General features: G+C 29.8%; 1 protein-coding gene across 1 annotated transcript; it reads right to left on the minus strand.

Moving 5' to 3' along the window:
- Nucleotides 1-10,743: 10,743 nt before the first annotated feature.
- On the minus strand, nt 10,744-11,608 carry LOC123295643. Its single transcript, XM_044877061.1, has 2 exons — nt 10,946-11,608; nt 10,744-10,795 (listed from the first exon to the last, which is right to left on the minus strand). The coding sequence occupies exons 1-2, from the start codon at nt 11,509-11,511 to the stop codon at nt 10,783-10,785; spliced, it is 579 nt and encodes a 192-aa protein (XP_044732996.1). The 5' UTR covers nt 11,512-11,608; the 3' UTR covers nt 10,744-10,782.
- Nucleotides 11,609-25,207: the final 13,599 nt, after the last annotated feature.

Below are 25,207 nucleotides of genomic sequence, written 5' to 3' on the forward strand. Positions count from 1 at the left end.
TTTACAAAAAAGTTTATACATATTATAATAAGTTATACCAAACGAATATTGTAAATAACAATAAACAAGACATTTACCTAAATAAATAAACAAAAATATAATGAACAAATGAGTGAAAAGATTCTCATAGTTTTGGAAGTAAAAGAATTGGTTGTTTATCTTTATATATTAAATTATATTGTATTATATTTTGTATTCAATTTAAGCATCATTAATCATATTCATATTATTTATATACTTCTAAGCTTTTAAATTTATATTATAGATACACTTTATTCGTCATTTAATTGATTAATTATGTGCTTGCTAACTGTAAATTTGCAAATGGATCAAATAAAAACCTTGGGTATAAAAAACAAATTGAAAAACAGGTTTATATTTTAATGAACTAAAAAATAGAACACTTTTTTAGATAAATGTATAAGGAACATATTAATTCACTATTTTGTATCTTCAATTTTTTGTATCTCCAATTTCGATAAAACTCAGTATACAAGGTAATTTTGACCCAAAAAGTATAAAAATCGGGTTCATTTGTTGACTGGTCGAATAGTTTTTGACATACAGACTAAAATCGATCCAAATATTGCGTTATCTCAGAAACTCTGCATCCAATCATTAAACTTACCGGACTTTTATACTTTTTGGATCAAAATTACCTTATCCACCCAGTTTCATCAAATTCCAAAACAAAAATTTTTTTGCCGATTTTCTTGATTTTTTGAAAGGGGTAAAAAAAATTTAAAAAAATTCAAAAAATCGAAAAATTTTGTTTGTCTCCAATTTCGATAAAACTCAGTATATAAGGTAATTTTGACCCAAAAAGTACAAAAATCGGGTGCATTTGTTGACTGGTCGAATAGTTTTTGACATACAGACTAAAATCGATCACAAACATTGCGATATCTCGGAAACTCTACCCACCCGCTTCGCTGGGCAATTGCAATTTTAAATATAAAGACTATTGGGTTATAAACTTCACTTCATTTCCCATCACTTATTTCTGCTTTCGTCCAAAATTTAAAAACCAACAACTATTTTTGACAACTTCTGGGAGTTTAAATCGGCCAATGCCAAAACGCTCCTGCAGTATTTAATATAATATGTAGTTTTTAATATAATACGGTGTTAAAATCATAATCCTTTTTGTTTTACCCAATCCAAATTCGATTTTCTAACTTGAAGTGGAAAAAAGTAATTTTCCGCCTCATATTTTCTGAACTCAACTGTTTCCATAGTTCAAAGCACAGCTCAAATTCAGACAATAGTGTATATAATACCCTTACCAATAAAATGAAAGGTATGTATATAATGTAGGTATATAATGTATATTATATAAATATATAATATTGCCTGTGTTTGAATTGAACTGTATGCGCGTCATAGCAAGGAGTCAAGGTCGTGTTTGGTGAAGGTCTCTCCTTGGTTGTGTTGTTGAAATGGTGGAGGTCATGCAACAAGCGCGCCATGTGCGACAAGGTCACACAACCCTCAGTGTAGTTATATACTTAATATATATATATATATATATATATATATATATATATATATATATATATATATATATATATATATATATAAAAGCGTTTTCTCGTTCATAACCTTACTATTGTACGTATAAAAGGTATCTAACTAGAGTAGTTCGAACAATTCTCATTCTCTAAATCCAACCCACTCTCACATTTTATATATCTACTCAACGTAATCTCGTTTTTTTTTTGCCCATATACAGTACGTCCATGAATAGAATAGAAGTTGGATGTTTTTTAATATTATTTTTTTTCAATAATTTACTAAAAATTACTAAGAAACTTGCAAAAAAATGGTTAACTTATTTATGACGTCATTTGTAAACTGAAAACGGTTTTTCTAAACTCTATATTCGAACGCCAGTGACATAAACATATCGCTTTAGTAAAACCATCGCACGGAAAAATGAAAAAAAAAAAACAACATCGATCAAAATGAGAATTTGGCGTGATTCCGAATGGCTCCAATCCTCAAAGGATATCAAGACGCCACAACCAATCCAATTCTTTCATTTGTATGTATACTAGGATGACCCTGAGACTTCGTTTTACCTACAATTTATTTAATTGTAACTATTGATCATCAGCGATAATTAATCTTAATTAACCTACAGTTCCAATTAATTGCAAGCTATACTATGCTTAGACCACACGCTAAATCCGGTAACCCCACCCCCTGCTCAAAACAAATTTTACTACGATCTCTTGAACACCTGTTCATAATTTCAGAAAAATATGGTGGGAGCGCAAATAAATACATAGTACATATGATGATGTAATGTAATTCACATTTTATATGCGTTTCCACCATTTATTGTATTTAATATTTTATCTTAAATTTTTTAAATGTTTCGCTCAACTTCTTTAATTTTTTTCTTTCATCAGAACCTTCACCTGGCAATAATTAACACAACAAAAAGAGAATTAGCGAAATTGTTCCATCCGTTCTCAAGTTATAGCGTGGCCAGGAGAAATAAATGAATTTGTGGCATAAGAAAAATTATTGCAACTTCTCTATTCACAAAAGGAAAAATATTTTGATATTGATTTTTAATTAACAGTTTAAAACTTACGACTTGTCGCAAAGGTTAGTTTAAAGTCACCATAGCTTCCTTGAAAAAAGTTATCTTTTTCATGGGCTAAGCTACGTAGTACCTAATAGTTCTAAATTGTTTGTTATTTTACAAAGTGTGGTGTCATTTAAATGGATAATTTGTAATGTCTAAGTCCTCTTAGTCCAAAATCTTTGCATGTGATTCGCATATATTGTTATAGTTGTAAAACTTCGAATGGTATAACACATGCATTTTTTGTGGCATAAAGGTATATACATACTTCTGATTTTACTTAGATATTTTCGTAAGAAGGCAAAACGATTTGTAACTTCAAAATACCATATTGTATTTAATTTAACACGCTTTTCTTAGCTTGATATGTAACAGAATGTTTGGACGTGAGTTTCACCTACTTCAAAACATCGGATTGTATCGATTCGTCGATAATGAGTAATGGTACGATCCATATAGATAGTTGACACACTGTATAATCTACTCAACGTAGGTATATCTCATTTTTGCCAACGTACACATTTTTTAATAAAATTGTATATAAACATATTAAATGTTTTTTTACGTATTATCATAATAATGTCCTTGTACCATCTAGATAAATTAGTTGAAGTTCATAATAACTTCATGTTGATTTTGGTTGAATGATAAAAATTATACGTATGTCTCATTCATTTTCTTAATAAAAATTTATCGACAAAATTCTTCGAAATTGCCAGTAATTCGTACATTTTATAATAGATTCGTCCAAGGTTATTCGATAATAAATCATAGGCGTCAATTAATTTTTTCAACTAAACTTTATGAGACTAATAATACAGTTTCCCTCGGCGTTATTGTTAACGGGTATCTAATATCCGACGGTTTTTAAAACCCTAATAACTTTTTAGCAAAATACGCGCGTTATTTGCCGCTCACAGTAGCTGCTGTCCATTTTGAGCATTTTGAGAAAATTAGCTATTCTATTTAGTATCGCTGCGGATTCAATGGAATTTTCATACCTCACGACTTTGAAGACCGTATGGGTAAGATATAAATGTTTTAAGCTAATCAATAAATGTTTTAATTTCAAAAATAATGTGTTTAACTACTTATTTCCCTAAAGAAAGAATGCAGATAGGTAAATTATCACCGACCATAACGTGTTCTGTTTGGTCGCCACAATGACGTCTGGTTAAGAGTTAGATTTCGGCATACTCCTACAGTGTTTTACAGCAATAAGAAAGGTGAAAAACTATTAAAAAACTTGCAGCAAAATCGACAGCACATGTCTTAAAAATAACTTCAGATTTATAGATACTTTTATTATAAGCAAATAATAAATTTAAAAAAAAGTTTAAAATGTAAAAAAAAATTTCATTGCCAAAATTTATGTTTGATAAGTTTTATCAAAAAGTTTTTTTTTTTAAACACGTGTTGCATTAAGCGTGTTCATAGTCTATTGTTTTGATGAATTTTAAAGATGAAAATGACGATTTTTAAATAACAATATACTTGAAAAAAAAATTTCGTGATTGAATACCAAGATAGGTACTGTACAAATCTAGTAGGTGTAATACCGTTTGAGATAACTATCAGTAAATCTACATACGTAATTCTGTTGTTAATTTGCTAATTTTACAACAACTCGTCAATTATATCTTAAGGACGTTCCCAAAAAATCAAGTTTTCTTAGGACAATCTTTAAATCGTGTATAAGTTTTCTCAAGCCGCATTCGTTTCTCCACAAAATACATTTAAAGTGATGAATTGAATGTGCGAGCTTAGAGCTTTGTACCCTTTGTAAAAATAAACAAGTGAAAACAAACAATTGACTGAGTTAATTGTTGAAATACCATGCATAGTCAGTGTTGATTTCTTTATCACATTACACATACAAACATGTGACACCTACATAACTGATAATCAAGTATAGTACATATTATAAAATTTCCGCCTAATTGGCGCCCTCACGGGTAAACAGTGATGTTTACGAAAAAATGTTTCAAACAAAAGTTGTTTAATTTTTGATAAGGGACATTTTTTACATTTAAACTTTTGTTCTATCTCTAACGGTTTACAAGATGGGTCCTACGGACCCAAGACCCAATTGACCTATGATGCTCATTTACGAACTTGACCTCACTTTTTACGTCCTGAGTACGCTGTAAAAATTTCAGCTCGATATCTTTTTTCGTTTTTGAGTTATCGTGTCCACAGAAGGACGGACGGACGGACGGACAACCGGAAATGGTCTAATTAGGTGATTTTATGAACACCTATGACAAAATTTTTTTCCTAGCATCATTATTTTTAAGCGTTACAAACTTGGGACTAAACTTATTATACTATGTATATTTCATATCAAATTGGAGATGATCTTCAAAATCGATTCATTTTGGAAAAGGCATGGCATATAATTTTAACATATAAATAATTACTATGAAAATGAATGATCAAATAAACCTGGCTCAATTCATTTCGAAAAGTGAAATTGTAAAATAATTAGGTAAGTCAAAACAATAATTCAAAAGAACAAAGTCAACTCAAATATTTCAATTTCAAATAAAATATTTCAAAAAATTTGCACCCAAAAAATGATTGCTAGATGTCCTTGACCATCACTTTGATATTGATTAAAGAAGAAGTGTTATAAATTAAAATGTTTATCTGTGCGTCCGTGTGCTTCTCAATGACATCGTAGTCCTTAAACGGTCGAACCGACTTGATTGATTCGGTTAATCACATTTGTCGGGGGGTTTTTTAATTTTGTAAATTTCACTTGTAAAATCAAATATTGAGTGAACTGTAAAGTTGTGTCGCCAAGGAAACAAAAATTTTTTTTATTAAATTTTGTAGTCACAATTAAATTTTTATTAAGAATCACATAATTTTTATCTCTTTAAAAGAATGCACATGGATGGTTAAATATCAAATATTCATACAAAAAAAAAAAATTTAATTATCAAATATAATTAAAAGCGTCTATTTTTATATATAAATTTTTATCCAAGGATTGCCAAGTTGTTATCATATTTAGTTAAAAATATGTTTTTTTTTTAAATATTTTAATCGCACCAAGGTCAATTTTAATTTATTCTACGAAATGCTTTTATCAATTTTTATGTGTATGTAACGTGAATTCATTTGTGTAATCTGATAAATTTTCCATTCATGAGTGTGTGTTTTATATATATTTAATTAAAATAAACACTAAATTATTTGTCTGAAATTAGACACGTCAGACAAATTTGCATAACCCATTAAATATTATTTATCATTGCAAATAATTATTTCAAATTGATATTACAACAACGGGAAAGTACCTTCTTACTTTACGAATGTTTCATAGAACATAAAAAGATTAAATGAAATATGTTTAAAAAAAATACTTTTTCAAAAAAAGCTTTTATTAAAAACACAAAAGTTGTTTTTTTTTTATTTGGCATTAGTGTATTATTAGTGGAGTCAATGAGTGTTTTTACTTGGAAGTCCTCAGGAACAGCTCCGATTTTGATGATTTTTTTTTCAGAACGATTTTTTTTGTATATTATTTAAAATCAGAAACATTTCAAATGGGGGAAATAATCTGGAGGGGGAATAGCCAATGTCGTGACTGATATATCGGCTCCCAGCCTAAATCGCTAATGATAGAAGTTTGAAATTTTATTTTCAAAAAAATTAAGGTTCCGTAGCAAAAGTTAAAATCAATTAAATACTGAAACCGACATTTTTGAGTTCACTACGTTACCGATTTTAAAAATTTTGTCACCTATAGAATGCTATATTATCAACAAGTGACATGGCCGAATATTCTTTTCAAAATTATTTGGGATTCGCACTAAAAGTCATGGTCAGGACAATCCATTAAATAGTGAACATAAGGGAACTTAAGAGAATTGAAGACTATAACGTGGATAACTACTAGTTATTTATATTGTTTAAACAATATTTTTGCAACTTATATAAAAAAATTCATTCTTGCGTGATTTTTTTCCACGCACACCAAAAATTGATTTTAACTTTTAGTGCGGAACCCTAACTTTTTTGAAAATAAAATACAACATATGTTACTTGCTGATAATGTAGCATTCTATAGGTGAAAGAATTTTTAAAATCGGTAACGTAGTGAACTCAAAAATGTCGGTTTCAGTATTTAATTGATTTTAACTTTTGCTACGGAACCTTAATTTTTTTGAAAATAAAATATAGCCCATTTTACTTGCTGATAATGTAGCATTATATAGGTGAAAGAATTTTTAAAATCGGTTAAGAAAGGAACTCAAAAATGACGGTTTTTATATATTTTCATACAAACTTTCATCCCCTATTTCACCCTTTTAGGGGGTGAATTTCGAAAAATCCTTTTTTATGTGACATTTACAGTATAAAATCAATAATTTCTCGAAATTTCAAACTTCTATCATTAGCGATTTAGGCTGGGAGTCGATATATCAGTCACGACATTGGCTATTCCCCTTCCAGATTATTTCCCCCATCTGAAATGTTTCTGATTTTAAATAATATACAAAAAGAATCGTTCTGAAAAAAAAATCATCAAAATCGGAGCTGTTCCTGAGGACTTAAGTTCCTAAGAAAGCCTGTTTTATGTATTCATTGACTCCACTATATGACGATCTAATTATTTAAATACAATTTAATATTATTCAAATAAGTATACAGTGTGATGTACACTGAGAAGCGTACAAAATGAAAAATGCCATTTGTCACAGACGCTGAATTTTAATTTTCTGTATACTCACCACATAACAAAATATCAAAAAATATCGACAAATGAAAAAGTCCGTAGCCAAGGACCTCCTATATATAAATCGATAATTCAAAGTCATACGTACAACAAACTTTCGGTAAACTTAAGCCAAAAAAATTTTTATTCAAAAAAGAAAATTAATTTTTTATTGTCAGTTTAGCTGGAATCGATAGGAAATTTTAGGCTTTTTTAGAAAGTTTACCAAATTTTTTTGGCCATAAAAGTCCGATTAGCCCTTTTAAAGACAATCATTAATCGACCGTTTAATGCCAACTTCAGGAAGACGTTGTCATTATTTTAATTTGTGTGCAGTGTATGAATGAGTTGAAGATGATTTCGAGTAAACCATTTTACTCAGAGATACAGCTGTATAAAATTTTGCAAATACTTGGTGTAATTTTCTTGATGCCAAGTGTATAATCAAGTGGATGATAGCTATGTCTTATATATTTCATTGGTTTGAAAAAACGATACAATAGTTTTTTGTCGTATTTGATAATTACAATAAAGAAATCCCATTAAACATAATACTCAGTGTATCTTAAAAAAGAAAAAATTGAACATTTTAAAGAGTAAGTATTTTTAGAAAGAACATAAAATTATATATTTTTCGTTTTTATGATAGTTACACGCGCAATCATTTATCGGTGAAGGTTAAATAATGATTATTAAATGTCTTATCAATACAAAATTCAATGTTAGTTTGTTTACCTTTTTACAATTCATCGATATTTTATTGATATTGGCATAAATTTTATTAGAGTTCAATTTTATTATCTTTAAAATTTTTATTTTTAACACATTTTAAAATTATTGTATGTTTTCGTGTTATTCTATCTACCCCTTTTCGTGATATTAAATTCGATATTTAAAGAAAGATACTTACGTATTACTTTGTGTGTAAGAATGACTGTCTTTCTTTAGTTACACGACGTAGAAAGTCAAACGATTGTCTAATCAACACTCTCTATACATGGTATTTCATCAGTTAACTCAGTTAATTGTTTGTTTTCCCTTGTTTTGTATTACAAATTAAAATCCTCTGTTCTTTTTGATCTCTATTCTTTATATCCTCAATATTGAACAAACACTCTGTATTATATATTAAATTCGTTATTAATACATTATGTCCTTCAAATTTGCACGTCAGCCAATAAACATTCTACATATACCGTGTGTTCTATGAAAATACATATTTTTCAATAAAAAAAAACAATATAATATCGATTATGGTTTTCCCGAAAATTAGAATAACTTCGTTTTTATACCATGTATATATGAAATATACATAGTATATTAAGTTTAGTTATACCATGTATATATGAAATATACATAGTATATTAAGTTTAGTCCCAAGTTTGTAACGCTTAAAAATAATGATGCTAGGAAAAAAATTTTGTCATATGTGTTCATAAAATCACCTAATTAGTCCATTTCCGGTTGTCCGTCCATCCATCCGTCTGTCTGTGGACACGATAACTCAAAAACGAAAAAAGATATCGAGCTGAAATTTTTACAGCGTACTCAGGACGTAAAAATTGAGGTCAAGTTCGTAAATGAGCATCATAGGTCAATTGGGTCCTGGGTCCGTAGGACCCATCTTGTAAACCGTTAGAGATAGAACAAAAGTTTAAATGTAAAAAATGTCCCTTATCAAAAATTAAACAACTTTTGTTTGAAACATTTTTTCGTAAACATCACTGTTTACCCGTGAGGGCGCCAATTAGGCTGAAATTTTATAATTTGTACAATACTTGATTATCAGTTATGTATGTGTCACATGTTTGTATGTGTAATGTGATAAAGAAATCAACACTGACTATGCATGTTATTTCAACAAATAATTCAGTCAATTGTTTGTTTTCACTTGTTTAATTTGAAAGTATATTAATTTTTTTGAAGCATTGAATATATCTCTAAATACAAAGAATGGTATTTCACAAGTCAAAATTTACATTTTTCATTAAGCTTCCAATTTTATACTCTGTATATATGAAATATATATCAAGGTATATTAATTTTAGTCCCAAATTTGTAAATCTTAGTAATATAGATGACACCAACAAAATTTTGTTATAGATGTTCATAAAGTCACTTAATTTGTCTGTTTTAAACAACTTCTGTCTGAAACATTTTTCATTGTTTGCCCGTGGCGATGCTAATTAGAACATAACTTGCGTCCATTTTCTCCAAAACTAGAAAACATAGAGAGTTGAAAATTTATAGGTAGCAACTAGTGGTTTTGTGAAAGATTCACGAAAAACGCAAAAATTTCTATAAAATATGTTACATTTGGCTATCAGATGGGTGATGATCGATCTTTTACCATCTCCCGTAAGGTGAAATAATAAAAGACTAGTCTAATGATTACATATAAACACCCGGTATAAATAACATAATGCTTATCATTTTATATTTCATTGCCAAATGTGATGTCATATTCATTAGTTATAATAATTGTAATCAATATACAAAGTGATACAGAATAGGTAGCGGTTTAGAAAAAAACTGAATACTTCAAATATATAAAAATTTAAAATATATTTTTAAGTAAATAAAATAAATTCTAAATAGAACGTCATCTTACAGGAGGTATTTTACATTAATGCTTTAGTTACATAAATATGTAATCGAATTTTTTTACTTTATGATGTCATCAGAATCCAAAAAATTTTATTTTGCTCTATCACATCCAAATTTTATCCAATTTTGATAAACCAAGTATGTAATCCTACTAAATTTGGGTCATTCTTTTCAAATTTGTGATCAAGACTAACCTAGCTCTAATAGGTTTTAAGAATGTGGAGTCAAGGTCCCGGAATGAAGCACATATGCGATAGCTAGCGAAAAACTGCCATTACAGCTGAAAAGAATGACCCAAAATTAGTAGGTTTCAAAAAAAATTTCAATAAGATCGGATCAAATTTGCCTTTATTATCAAAAAAATCGAATTTTTGAACTTTATGACGTCATCCGAATCCAAAAAATTTAATTTTGCTCTATCACATCCAAATTTTATTCAATTTGGATAAACCAAGTATGTAATCCTACTAAATTTGGACCATACTTTTCAAATTTGATACCAAAATTAACCTAACTCTAATAGGTTTCAAGAATGTAGAGTCCTGGTCTCGGAATAAAGCACAAAAGTGAAAGCTAGCGAAAAACTGACATAGCAGCTGAAAAAAATGACCCAAAATTAGTGCGTTGAAAAAAAATTCCAATAAAATTGGATCAAATTTGCCTGTGTAATCGTTTTTAAAAAAAAAAACCGTTTTTAAAAAAAAAATTTTTAACTTTGACTTTATGTAAATTAATAAGCGCCTTTTAATGATTCTTTACTAACTTTTTTTTTACGTATAAAACATACGTTTTGTTTTCCGCCTCTATTTCTTATGCGCCGGTGTCGGGTGCCTCCTTTACCACGCGGACCTAGTTACGGACCAATGCTAATAAGACAGGAGAAGTAAATTCATTAATAAAAAAATGACAAATTTTATTTATAAATTACAATGTAAAGAGATACATGCATGTAAAAAAAATTTCAAAACCTCATTAAAACACTAAAATTTAATTATTATAAAAGTTTATAAAATTACGATAGCTTTTGATTTTCATTTTGAGTTGACACATTTTCATTTTGACGTTTACAACACGAATCAGGATCACATGTTGGATTTTCATCACATGAGGATTCATAGTCGCTACCAGATCCATCAGACTCATAGTCTTCTTCTATTGGTTCTTCATTTGTATCTTTGCAATCATAATGATTTATTATTGACCTCCGTATCACTTTGTGAGGTTTTCGGATATGCTTGCCTTTTGGATTGTCAAAAAATCGATTAGGAGATCTTGTGCGATTATCATTTTTTGTTTGCTTCTTTTTACGTTTTTGTTTACGCGCTAAATCCACAATTTTATCGATTAAGTCGCTCAACTGATAACGACCCATATTGTGCACGATGACACCGAATTGTATACCTTTCTCTAGTGATGGAATTATTAAATTTTTGATGACATCGGGTGAGATTTTATATTTTTTGGTAATATGATTTCGAATTGTTCGTAAAGTTGAACCTTTCTCCTCGTTTAATGTTGATAGTGCTTTGCAGACGAGCTCTGCGCCCAGTTCTCTGTTGTCTGCATAATTTTCTCCAACCATATTTTAATTTCGATTTACTATTTAAAAATTTTAAATCAATATGTAACTAGAATTTATAAAAATTTTATAAATTCAACTGCTGTACTGTGATACAATAAATTTTTAAATGTCATTTTATTTGTGTTTTGTTTGTAACATTAGAAACATATCAGAAATTATAGTCCGCGGGACAGCATCCTGTTTTTAACTTCCCGCTAAGAAAATAGGGAAGTTATTGTTTTCACCCCGTTTTGCCAAAATCGAGTTTTCATCAGATCTCGACGTTTTAAGGTGTCAGGAAGCTTCCCTGACTACTTCCGCGAGGGTGTCTGTATGGCTGTATGTATGTATGAGTGTGTGTGTGTGTGTGGGTGTGGATGTATGTAAACCTCTCATACCTTTTGAACGGCTTGTCCGATTTGATCGCGGTTGGTGCCATTCGAAAGGGCTTGACCAAACTTAGATTTTGAAGCCTATTTGGACCGATTCGAGAAATCTCAAAAAAAACTTTTTTTAAGTGGTTTTTTTTAAATAACTTTTAAACGGCTTTATCGATCAATTCCGAAAACTAATCAGCTCTCAACATCAAAAAACCACGTCGATCGTTGATTCGTTCGTGAGTTATCGTTGACGAAAGAAAACCCAAAAAAGCGTTTTTTCGGAATAACCTCAAAATTTTTTGTTCTATCAATTGAAATCGGTTTATTCATTCTAAAGTTATCGCGATTTGAAAATTTAAAAAATAGTGTTTTATCAAACGTCTATGAAATTTTTGAGAAGATATGAGTCAATACTTAGACTATGAGTCAATACTTAGCGGGAAGTTACAGGGATGACCTGCAGGGTCAACCGTTTTCCAATTTTTTTAATTGATTAGTACATACTTGAAACTTTTTTAACTCTCTTTTGGCGAGTTTACCAAACTTTTTCTCAAAAGTGTTTTGTTTTCAAATGAGCAGGATAACGTCATATTTAAGCTATCGGTCTGTAAAAATACAGCAAGAAATTTTTCGGACACTTGATTCAAAAGTAGTCAATCATACGTATTTTGAAACTCTACATGTGATATGTGCCAGCTGTAATTTAGTTTCTTCTGTATAATTAATATAGCTAATAATTTTAGTTATTTTCGTACGGTACAAATTGGCAGCGTAAAATTCAACACAACCTCCAGAATGGTAAATGGCTTTTGCCCCAATTGGATGCAAAACCCCCAAAGTTTTTTAATGAGCAATGTTTCCTATTTTATCATAACGAAGCATCATAAGATGCATTTAAAATTTCGTTATGTGGCTTCATTATGACGAAAATAGGAAACATTGCTCATTAAAAAACTTTTGATACTTTTGAACAAAAAAAATAAAATGTATCTTTTTATTAAATTTTCAACCAATTGGGGTAAAAGCCATTTCCAATTCTGAAAGTTGTGTTTTTCGCTGCTAATTTCTACCGACCGAAAATTATTGAAATAGTTAGGTATAGTAATTCTAAAGAAGAACTGAATTTCAGCTAGCACAGTAGGTCGGAAAACTTACGAAACCAACAGATAGATTAAATTAAGAAACCATTGAAATACATAAGGTCTTTACAACGCTCTACCACAAAAATAAGTCGATTTAGCTAAACATACTCTAGTAAAAGTTGTTCCGTTTTGGCGGTATATGCAATTTTGAAATAGTTTTTCTGCCATAACTTTAGAACGGATAGCGCGATTTTGATAAAATTTGGTTTGTTGATACTGCAAATTTAACACCGTAAGGGATATTATGCATTATACACGATGAGCCTAAGGGAAAATTTTTTGGGGCTCGTCCTTAAGTATGTCTTCCATTCAACCCCATTCAACTAAGAAACCTCATTTTCGTAAAACCGTGATTTAACTTAATCTTCCATGAAGCAGATTGCAAATTATCATTGAATTTTAACTTACTTTTAACATTTTCGAAGCATTGGATCTGAAAAAATTTTATGCTTGGGTTTTGCGGAGAAATTTTATTATATACAGTGTTCAATAAACAAAATTTTATTAAGACTTAATAAAATCAATCAATATAAACATAAAGACACTAAAATTTAAGATTTATGAATTATTTTTACGGGTTAATTCCAATTTTTGAAAATCTTATTCACAACGTCTTGAACGCTTTGGCCTACTTCCTTGACATGCGCATGGTGAATCCCCGGTAGTATCCTTATCTTCATAGCACACATCTGCACTCTTGTAATCTATACGTCTAAAATTTTTTGAACTACGATTACATCTGCGCCTTGGTCTACACGCTAAATCAACAATATTATCCATTAAGTTAGTTAATTGATAACGTCCTGGTGCATTCTGAACAACCACACCAAATTCGATTCCATTTTTTAATGATGGCGTTACTAGATCCTTAAGGCACGTCCGTGGTGGTATTCTGTATTCACTAGCAATATATTCTTCGATTCTTCTTTGTGTAGATCCTTTTTCTTCATCTAAATCAGCTAATGCTTTCACTACAAGTTCTGCTGCTAAATATTTATCATCTTCTAAATGTTCGGTACCAACCATTTTTGAAATTATTAATTTCAACCAATAATTTAATGCCCCCACGATATAATTTTATAAAAATTTACTTGTCATTTCTCGACTGTGATATAAGTTGATTAAAAATTGAAAATGTCTATCGATTCAACAAGTAAATTTGTTTTTTGTTTCCTTGTAACCATGCCGTTTTTCATCTGCCAATATCTAGTTACCATTCATTTTATAATGTCAACGAGTGTACAGGATGTCCCAACAGTAACGGATGCCTTTATTGCACCAGGTAGAAAATAAAATTGTAAGAGGGAAAGTTTTTTAAAATCTTTTAAAAGTTATCTGATTTACTTTACGAGATAAACCCCCTGGACTCCAATGGCGCGAGGGTTAAAAGTAAAAATTCCGCTTTAAACCATATAGACTTTTTTAAGGATCATTTTCTGAATAAGCCTTCATGGTATTTGACGAAATTTTACATATCACAATGGGATAGTTGCCAAAAAACGAATTATTTACTTTTTAGAATCCGCTATCCGCTATCAGCAGAATGACTTCCGATTCTGGAGCAGTGTAATTGATCAATTGGGACGATGACTAGTTTCTTTTTATCACTTCAAGTAAATAATTATACTGCACGGTATAGAAAAGTGAAGTTGGTATTTTAAAATCTTTGGAAGTACGCAAAATATGAACGTTTAAAATTTCTAATTAAACAAACAGGAAGATACTTTAAAAGTGACGTCACTGTTGAGAATCGCCATAGAGATTACGTATAAAACTTTGTTTTGCAAGTAAGAGACAGGCAACAATCTTTGAATGCTTGTAACTTCTTTGTTTTTAAATTAACTTTGGTTATTGTATTATAAGTCATAGTTTAACATTTTTGTAGGTAATGTGGCAAATTCGATATCAGACATCTACCCAATTGACCTGTTTCGATTGGTTGGAATTCTTATTTTTAATTTAGCAGTCATAATATGTGGGTTTTCCCACAAAAACGTGATCACAAATTTCACTCATTTTGAATATACACAAATTTTTTATCATTTTTATTTTGTAAATATTTACTGTTTAATTTACTTATTTTTTAAGATTGTCTTAAATATTAATAATATTAGTACTTCCTGCGCAATAATTATTAAGACACGTGTAATAATGTTTCATTGTTAATATTAGTTCATTCGCTGAGTGCAATTTTAATGTACTAGCAGATATCCACCCCCTTTGCTAGGAAATTTCTCCTTTTTAAAACAAAGACTATCATGTTATAGCCCTCACTTATCTTCCCTTTTGTTCATAGTTTTTTGGATTTTCATTTTTCGGTGAGGAACTCTTTTGATAATGAAGTTTTGCCCATGATACTCGCTGACATTGTAACTTTCTATAGTTCCAATCATTAAATTAACCTGATTTTAAACTTTTTGGCTCCAAGTTACCCCATCGACTGAGTTTCATCAAATTCAAAAACTAAAATTTTTTCCCGATTTTTTCGATTTTTTCAAGGGGGTACGTACCCTTAAAAAAATTGCAAAAAACTCCAATTTCGATAAAACTCAGTATATAAGGTAATTATGACCCAAAAAGTACAAAAATCGGGTGCATTTGTTGATTGGTTGAATAGTTTTTGAGATAAGGACTAAAATCGATTCAAATATATTGCGATATCTCAGAAACTCTGCATCCAATTTCAGTGCAGTACCCGTGGCTACCAACAGACTAAAAAAAATAGTAATTTCACACCGTTATTATTTCTGAATGACTCTATTCACAAAAACTATGGTCGTAGCGAATTAACTATATTTGTGAGTAGTGTTAATGTTTATTATTGAAAAAATTCCTGCTGAAATATAATTCTAAAAAATTGTATTTTGCGAATTTTCAATTGACATTGAAAGTTTTTTTTTCTGTTGTTTACAAAAATTTAATCTCAATGAAAATAATAAAAAAAATTTATAGTTTCAATTTTATAATTTAAAAAAAAAAAATCAAATACTAGGAAATTATAATATTTATCTGCCAAGATAAGGTATTTAATTACTTTTATTATTGAAATAATGTAAAAAAAAATATGTCGAAATTTTGATTAAAAAAATGCGAAATCATTTGAAATTCATCTGTTAAAAATGCGTACTAAAGTTCAATAACGTACAGTCATTCTGCGAAGCTTTGCACCACTTTTGAGACAAAAATTCCTGTAGTTTCTTTATAATAACTTTGTACAAAATACTATCAGAAACTGTCATTAAACGAAATTTATATAGAAAATAATATTTTTTGAATTAAAATCAAAAAAAGCTATGGTCCAAAGTTATATAAAGAATGTACGAGCGCTAAGGCAATTTTGGATAAAAGGCTTGATTTTTTTTATATGAAGTTGGACTAAGTCTAAATTCACCCTGAAAATTTGAGGGGGTTGCCCTTGACCGATTATTTTTTTATTAACAAAGTCTCCAAAAATCACAAAAAATTCCTAGGTAATCGGGCTGTTTATTATTATTTTATCGTTCAAATTTCGCTGAAAAAATGATGAATCATAAAGGTTATCCTTTTCAATTGGATATTTCTATATCAAAAAATCTAGAGAGTGTGATAAAAAACTATCTAAAATATTTAGACAATCTTGTAGTTTATAATAATACCATAAAAATATATAAGGTTGTCGATGATCTAAAAACAAAATCTTAATTTGTTTAAGAGTTCATCGAAGGTCCATCATTTGATGAACAGAAGACGTCTATAGTTAGAGTATTGATGATTTAAGAATGATATCTATATTATCAAATTTATAAGCATCATTTGCACACAATATATTATATATTTTTGTAGTTGTGTGGTATTGTAAAACTAAAAATAACTCATAACTTGACTATAAAGCATGTATTTGGTTTATATGTATGTACCGTGCAATAAACCAAATCTTTTTTACAATATTGTAGGTTTACAATCACCTTAAAACTGTAGATAAGTTGAAAAAATCTGGAAAATGCATAAAAAAAATGCTCATTACGCGAGTGCTGACGGGTTAACTGGTAAGTTTTAAAAAACATCACTTTTTATAAAATATAACCGCAGTTTAATTGAATAAAAGAAGACATTGAGACAAAATAAAAAAAACACATCATCAAGCCCTTTGATAAAATCCCATTGAAAAACATGTTATTGTTGATACCTACCACAACAAATTCTATCAAAAAATTCACATCAAAGGAATAATAACGACAGCATTTTATTTATTTATTTATTTGTATAAAAAAAAAACAACGAAAACAAATAAATAAAAATTTACAAAAATAAAAAATAAAAAAAAGATTCATGTCTAAATAATCAAATGATGATATATTTATACGAAAGAAGGACGAATTGTCTGACGATTTGATTCTTTTGTCCAAAAAAAAAAAAAATCACTGTGACCTTCAACTATTTTTCTCCTTTGTCCATTGACCTTGAATGATGAATAATTTTGACAATGAACATAGAAACAACAAAATGAAAATAAAAGTACTACTTCAACATTTAAGGCTGAAGTACACCTGATGGATTCAATCACTATTTTATATGCCTGATAATCTCTTCAAATAAATAAATAAAATAGTTTTAAGCAAGTGAAAACAAACAATTGACTGAGTTAACTGTTGAAATACCTTGTATAGAAAGTGTTGGGTGTATCTTGACAAGTGTACCGTGTATAGAAAAATCACAATTTAATGGGTTTTCGAAAATTTCGAAAATTATTTTGTAGAATTTTGTTTCGATTTTCGAGAATGTTTTACAAGACCACTAGTAGAAGATACTTGCAAATATTCAACTCTCTATTTTTTACAGTTTTGGAGAAAATGGACACCAAATTTTTGTTCTAGTTTTCGCCCTCACGAATAAACAGTGACGTTTATGAAAAAATGTTTTTAACAAAAGCTGTTTAAGTTTTTAAAAGGAACATTTTTACATTCAAAGTTTTGTTCTATCTACAACGGTTTACAAGATGGGTCCATGGTTCCAAGACCCAATTAACCTATGTTGTTCATTTACGACCTCAGCCTCACTTTTTACGTCCTCAGCTCGCTATAAAAAGCTTGATATCTCTTTTCGTTTTTGAGTTATCGTGTTTACAGATGGACAGGTGGACAGACAGACAACTGGAAATGGTCTAATTAGGTGATTTCATAAACACCTAGAAAGTGAAGTGAGATGACAAAAAGTGAAATTAAAATTGACCAAAAAATACGGATGATATAATTATTTTAAGCCACTGATTAAACAGAGAGAATGGACATAGTATTTGACGTTATATACTATATTTGCCATAAGAACTTCAAGTTAAATTCTGTTTTGCTAGAAAAAGATACAAACAAATCTTTGATGACTTTTACCATGGTTGTTTTTATAGTTATTCGAAAAATAATTTATTAAAGCCAAAACAAAAAATTTCACGAATATTCTCTATTGTTCACTTGAAAAACTCTGTAGAAACCCTCAAAATAAGTTATATTAAATAGAGATCTAAAACTAAAACTCAAATACTGCAAAATCACGCTCTAAAAAGTATGAAATAAGAAAATGTTCTCATCGGAAATTGTTGTGGTAAGTAAAATCGTCATTACAGATCGTTCTGTGGGAAACTTTTTAATCTTAGAAGCTCCGCGACAATAATAATGGTTTTACTTATCATAACAATTGCAGATGAGAATTTTTTCTGCTATCAATTTTTTTATAGCATGATTTAGTTTTGGAACTTTATTTTATAATGATACCGAGACAATGTTATATTGTGGATTGATAATGAATCACTTGCATGATTCGTTCAAATATAATTTCTCACTAAAACAGATTGCAAATCATGTGACTTGGCCTTTAGAGATTGTTGTCCATTTTATAAATTATGTAAATTTCTATTCATTGAAATAAAAGAAGTCTATGCAACTCTCAACTAACAAAAAAAACCGATTTAAGTATTGTCTAATTGGGTAGATTTATATTTCTTTCATCATTTTTTGAATTCTATAAAGTCTGGCGTGTATGAGATACGAACGACCCCTACTGTTTTTGCAATGTCATCTATTTAATTTATGTGTGCCGAGATTTTTAAAAGAAATCGTAAAAGTATTCATCATAGATAAAGGCGTTAGTTTTTTTAATCGATAATTTTTTTAATTTAATAATATTTAAAAATAGGGTATTCTACTATTTTTGCAATAAGTACCTCAAAATGTTGATTTTGCTAATAAAAAGCCACCAAAAATTTATTTTGGAAAAATAGACACGCTCTCTTGCCAAAAACTTAAATTAAATTTTAAACGTCTTTTAAACTGTCAAAAACGCTGGCATCTAATTTGATGTCGTAATATCGGTATCATTATACGAAATAACACAAATAAATTTGTCAGATATATTCATAGACATCTGATTATAATAAATATAAATACTTATTATCTATGGATATATTATAGCCAACTGTCTACACTGAACTAACTAATGGTCTATGGCTTATACCGATATGACAACACAGCAGGGCTTGCCCGCGATTTAGGTCACGTGATATACAGTTTAAAAATTACGATTTTTAATTTTAATATTTTAAAAGAAAAATGTGCTTTTATGACTCGAAATCAGAATATTTAAGTATTTTTTTATATAAATTTTAACTTTTTTCAAATTTCATAATTTATTTTTAACTAACGATAATACCCTATTGTGATATAATAGCAAGTCCGACCAATTGCAATGAACTGAATGTATAGTAGTATCGATGCTTTTTATAGGTGCTGAGCGTTAAAACTAGCTGCTCTGTGTATTTTGAACAGAGGAATATAACCTAATCTTACAAAAAAGATTTGTCATGAAAAGCATTACTTAAATTCTAAGCTTTACATGATTATTTCTTAAAATAGTTGAGTTTATCTATGAGGTAGTGCGAGTCTATTAGTTAGTTTTATTTTTATTTTATTGCTTTAGGTAGTAGTGGTAAAAAATAACATAACGGTATTTTGCGTCGTGAATTATAAATGAAACGACCTTCAGATTGCACTAGGAAGTACAAACAACAAACAGTCAAAGAAAAAGTACTTCAGATGGTGCAGTACTTCTATGTATAATATAATATTAACTACCTACACACATACCGTACGTGTGTGTGTAATACCTACATGAATGTAATAGATCCATTCAGAAATACCAAATTTTATATATTTTAGGACTAGGCTTGCCACCTCGGTCAGGTCCCTGGAAGATTACGTAATCAACACTGTCTTTAAATGGTATTTCAACAATTAGCTCAGTCAATTGTTTGTTTTCACTTAGTGTTAACCATTACAGCCGTTTATATCACGGTCTCGCCTAACTGGCCGAGCGGTCTAAGGCGTTTTGTCTTTGTCTGTTTATCCATTTAGACATATGTTGCGGGTTCGAATCCAGGCAGCGGCAGTGTGAACAATTTATAATTAATGGGAGTGCAGAATTGATCACATTGTCGTCGCTTCGATAAGAACGAAGTAACCGATTCCACCCACATTAAAAAGTAATGGTAAATATGTTTGTAATTAAATAAATAAAGATTAACAAATAATGATGTGGGTGGCCTCTGTTATAGGCGTATGTGTCAGAGAAACGGAGGTTAAACCCCATTATTATTATGTATTATTATTATATATCACGGTAAAATTTTTTTTATGGATATCACTATATCAGATTTTACCATTGAAGGGACAGTAACATTAGCAATAGTTATGGCGGACGAGTCAATGCAATATGGGTGTCAAGCTCATACTGGTTGGGGATACCCACAATATTTCTGATGGATAGCCCTTTTCAATACTGTAATATTACCTATGCTAACAAAGATACTATAGCATCTATCTCTATATCATGCCAGCATTGTAGTAAACGTCATGCATTTCTTACCGTGTAGGATCATTGTACGCGTCCAAAGGATAGAAATTATTTTTGTCAGACAGTTTTTGCTTCTTTTACCTTTTCCACTTTTCTTTTCTTGCAACACTTTTTAACTTGGCTAGGGTAAATATCGAACTTCTTGGTTAGGGTAAATAAAGAAAAAAATATCTGACTAAGGTATAATATTATGCCAAAGTATACGTTGTATTATGCCAAAGTCGGGGCTGGATTAATAAATGCCCCCCCCCCACATGAAAAAAATGTTTAAAAAAATTATTTAGGAAATGGATGATGGAATAAGCGAGCATGTGATCTCCAATCGTAAGTCTCCAAAACTACACAGCTCAGGGTGTTTCTAATAAATACCAAATAAAATTTACTGTATGAAATAAAAGTGCTTATAATTCCTTAAAGTCAAAAAAGTCTGCCTTTTTATTGGACTCCTACAATTTTCAGCCCAGGGTCCATCAAATGTTTAATCCGGCCGTGAGCAAAGTGATTCTCCCGATATATTAACTGCCCATAAGTTTTGTGATAAAAACCATTAGTTAAAAACAAATTTGTTGGTATATTTAAATGACCTATACCAACAATAAATACAGTTTAGTTAAGAATGTGTGCAGTTTGATTATGAATCTTTTGATGTATAGTGAAAGGTGTTTAATATAGCTATTTAGCTTTTCCATTATGTGATAATTATATGTGTATTAATATATCTATGTAAATTTAATGGTATCTTATTATTTATCATAAAATTTTTATTTTTATTTATTTATTTATTGGTATGTTTATATTTTTTAAATTGTTTTTTCTCTTCATTTCAAGGTTCTTTTTGTACATCATTTCTATCAGGATATAGATGGATATATTTTTGATTATAATCAATTAATTTATATCAAAACCTAAAGAGGCCCTTCTCTCATTTGTGATTATAAAATCTATACACGGCAGACACTACTCCATAACTGGTAGCAGATAGAAAAACACTTTAAAGTTTTTATTAATTGAAAAGGTAATATTTTTTTTTCGAAACATTTTTCCGAAAACCGTACAGTTAAGGCAAAAACGTGCTGAAAATTTTTACCTAAATTTATTATCGTATCAAAATTGTTATTTCCAAATGTGTTTACTGTTTTTGTTAAAAACCCAAGTGAAAAACAATTTTTTGTTATATTTTATTACAAAATATTATGATAGACCTATATATAATTTCACCATCCAAACTATGTTTTTCTAGGAACAAAACCTTGAAAATTTTGAAGACATATTGTTCTTTTTCTTATCATTTAATGAGTAATAAATAATAATTATTTCAAAAAAAATATTTTTTTATTTGTTTATCAACAAATAAATTTACTACATATAATATTTTTTCTTTGTGTACAAAGGACCCCGCTCGACAAGCAATTAAATGGTAAAATGGTAAAATGGCTTGGCAATTAAATGATTCCGAAGACCACAACCATAACGAAGTTCGCCTTATTGTTCAACGGTTGGATACTAAGCAGTTAAGGCTAAAAAGAGTTGTTAAGAGGAATGTCGCTAAAGTACAGAAAGTACAGTTTGTTTTTAAGTCTCTAAGGTTTTCAAGCTGAAAGGGCTTCTACATTACTTTTCAAGATCTCCTACGTTAACTGAATTATGGATAAGTTTGCTGTAACATGGCTAGAAGGATATTTTAAAGACTAGGAAACTCTTTATAAAGATGAGAAAGTTAAAAGGCTTTCTACATAGCTACTTATCGAGATCTCCTACCTTACTTATGGATAAAATAGCATTTTCCGTGCGACAGAATGGGGGTTTTGTTAAATGATTAATACAAACTTAAAACTTCGCGAGTGGTTTCTTTTTGGCGAGTCTATCTAACTTTCTCTATACGACTTTTCTCGAAAGTGTTGTGTTTTCAAATAAACTGAAAAATCACAGCAAAGATTTGTCGGACACGATGACCACTTGATAACATTAATAATTATCAGCATTAAAATATTTAGTCCGACAAAAATATTCCATCAATGAGCTTGCCAACCACCTCGAAGATGTCGTATTTAAGTACCTTTGTTTTTGACCACATACATTAATGTTATCAAGTGGTCATAGTGCCCGACAAATTCCATACCTCGTTTTTTCAGATCGATAGGATTTCTATCCTACAGTGTAACTAGCGCTTAAAATTTCTTGGTTACATCGATCGCTTCTGTTCCATAAAAGTATATATGAGTTCAGAGTGCATATATTGGCCAATAGTTTACATGTTTATTATGTCTACTTCTTTTTCGTAGCACGCGGCTTATAAAATATGTACAGGATATGAAAAGGTCACACGGAAAATTTGCTACTATAATATTATTGAATAAGGGAATTTTTTTGCAGACTACATTAAATTACAACTATGTATGTATCTATATTTATACAAAATGAAATTATTAAAAAGGTTACGTTATCATAAGTAATGGAAACATTGAATATTTTATTTTATAGAAGTTCAAGTTCACTACTTTGTATGAACATTACTATCGTACAGTACAGTGTACAGTTGTAGTCAGTTGTACAATTTATAATAAACATATAGTACATAATTATAAATACTTGTACACTATGTGTATTAGACGTATTTCAATATGCGTCTATTGGTAAGGAGCATAGCGTTATTATCTTTTGCTAATATATATTTATATTTATGTCCTATGATCCCGAAGGGGTCGTAGGGCCTCAACAAATGACTTGACTTCTCCCCAGGAATTGCCTTCTTCAGTAATTTCTTGCTCCAGGGTTCTTCGCCAGGTATGACGAGGTCGACCCACCCTTCTTTTTCCTTGGGGATTCCACTCAAGTGCTTCTTTGGCAATGCTGTTGTTTCGCCTGAGTGTGTGACCAATCCAACTATATTTGCGTTGCTTGATGGTGTGTGCTACTGGAATTTGGTGACAGGTGTCCAGCAGGTTTTCATTGGATATCGTGTTGGGCCAATAAATGTTGAGGATGTGTCTGAGACAACTGTTGATAAAGACTTGTAGTTGTAGCGTGATCGTAATCGATCATTAATGCGTGGAATCATCGGAAACGACGAAAACAAGATCAAAATGAATTATATCTTTATAGAGATGATATTAATTTTAAAATGTATGCAGAAAATTTTGAGATTGCTCAAAGGAATTTGAATTTTGAAGTATGTAATGTATGTCATCGTCGTTGGTTTGATTTACAAATTAATCAAGATGGGTTTTGTTGTATTTGTCATAAATTTAAAATCAAAAATGAATTGAATATTTTCACAGCGGATAATAACATGGATCCGGGTTTACAACCTGATGTTTTTAAGAAAATAACGTTTATTGAGGAATAATTAGATAAAGGATATTTGTCAATAATTGAAGTATAATTTTATTTTAGAAATATCTATTTTATATGATACCATTCGCGAGCCTTTACAAAGTTATACTTTTAGCTAGTATGATAGAATATGAATAGAAGTTTGATACACACATTGTATTATATATAACATTCAACTATACAAGCAAGTAAGTATACAACAATTTTGCATCATATTCCATGACCTAAATTTCACATTTGATTATTTTTGAGTTTCCTGGTAGATATAAAATATTTTATTATTGTGCATACAAAATATACAACAAATAACCTTGAGTAAGTAAGTAATAAATGTATAAAGATTGTTTATTTTATAAGCTGTGTGCTTCATAAAATTGAAACTAAATCATAGGATGTATGTACAATAAAATATATACATATATATCATCATTTTCATTGGCGGGTATAATAACGTATTGCCAAATCATAAATACGGCATACGTACATAAACCGTAATGGATTTGACATTTAGGAGCGAGATCAATAACTTAGGATTTAGTTAATATAGACAGTTATATAGTCAGCCCTAGTTGGTTAAGGCATAACCAATTCCGTTAGCGATATGCCTAGGGTAGCCTCTCGAAATAATCGAGGATCTGAAAAATGAAACTATTAGCGGAAAAGGTGGTAAAACGCATATATGGTATCACAAAGGGCCCTACGGCCTAGGTGTGTCTCGCGTGGAGAGCCATTATAATCTAATATAATGTCTAGGGTAGCGGGTTCGATTTTAGCCGTCAAAACAAAAATTAATTTAAATAATAGTTGTGATGGACTAGTGTATTGCATGGTAGATGCATGAAGGAGGTGCACTCAGCCTCTGAAAATAATTGAGGTGCTGATAAATGAAATTATTAGCGGAAAAGGTGGTAAAACACAAATATGGTATCACAATGGGCTCTATAGCCTAAGTGTGTCCTTCGTGGACAGCCTATATAGCCTAAT

This window comes from Chrysoperla carnea, chromosome 3, assembly GCF_905475395.1.
Source record: "Chrysoperla carnea chromosome 3, inChrCarn1.1, whole genome shotgun sequence".
NCBI lineage: Eukaryota > Metazoa > Arthropoda > Insecta > Neuroptera > Chrysopidae > Chrysoperla > Chrysoperla carnea.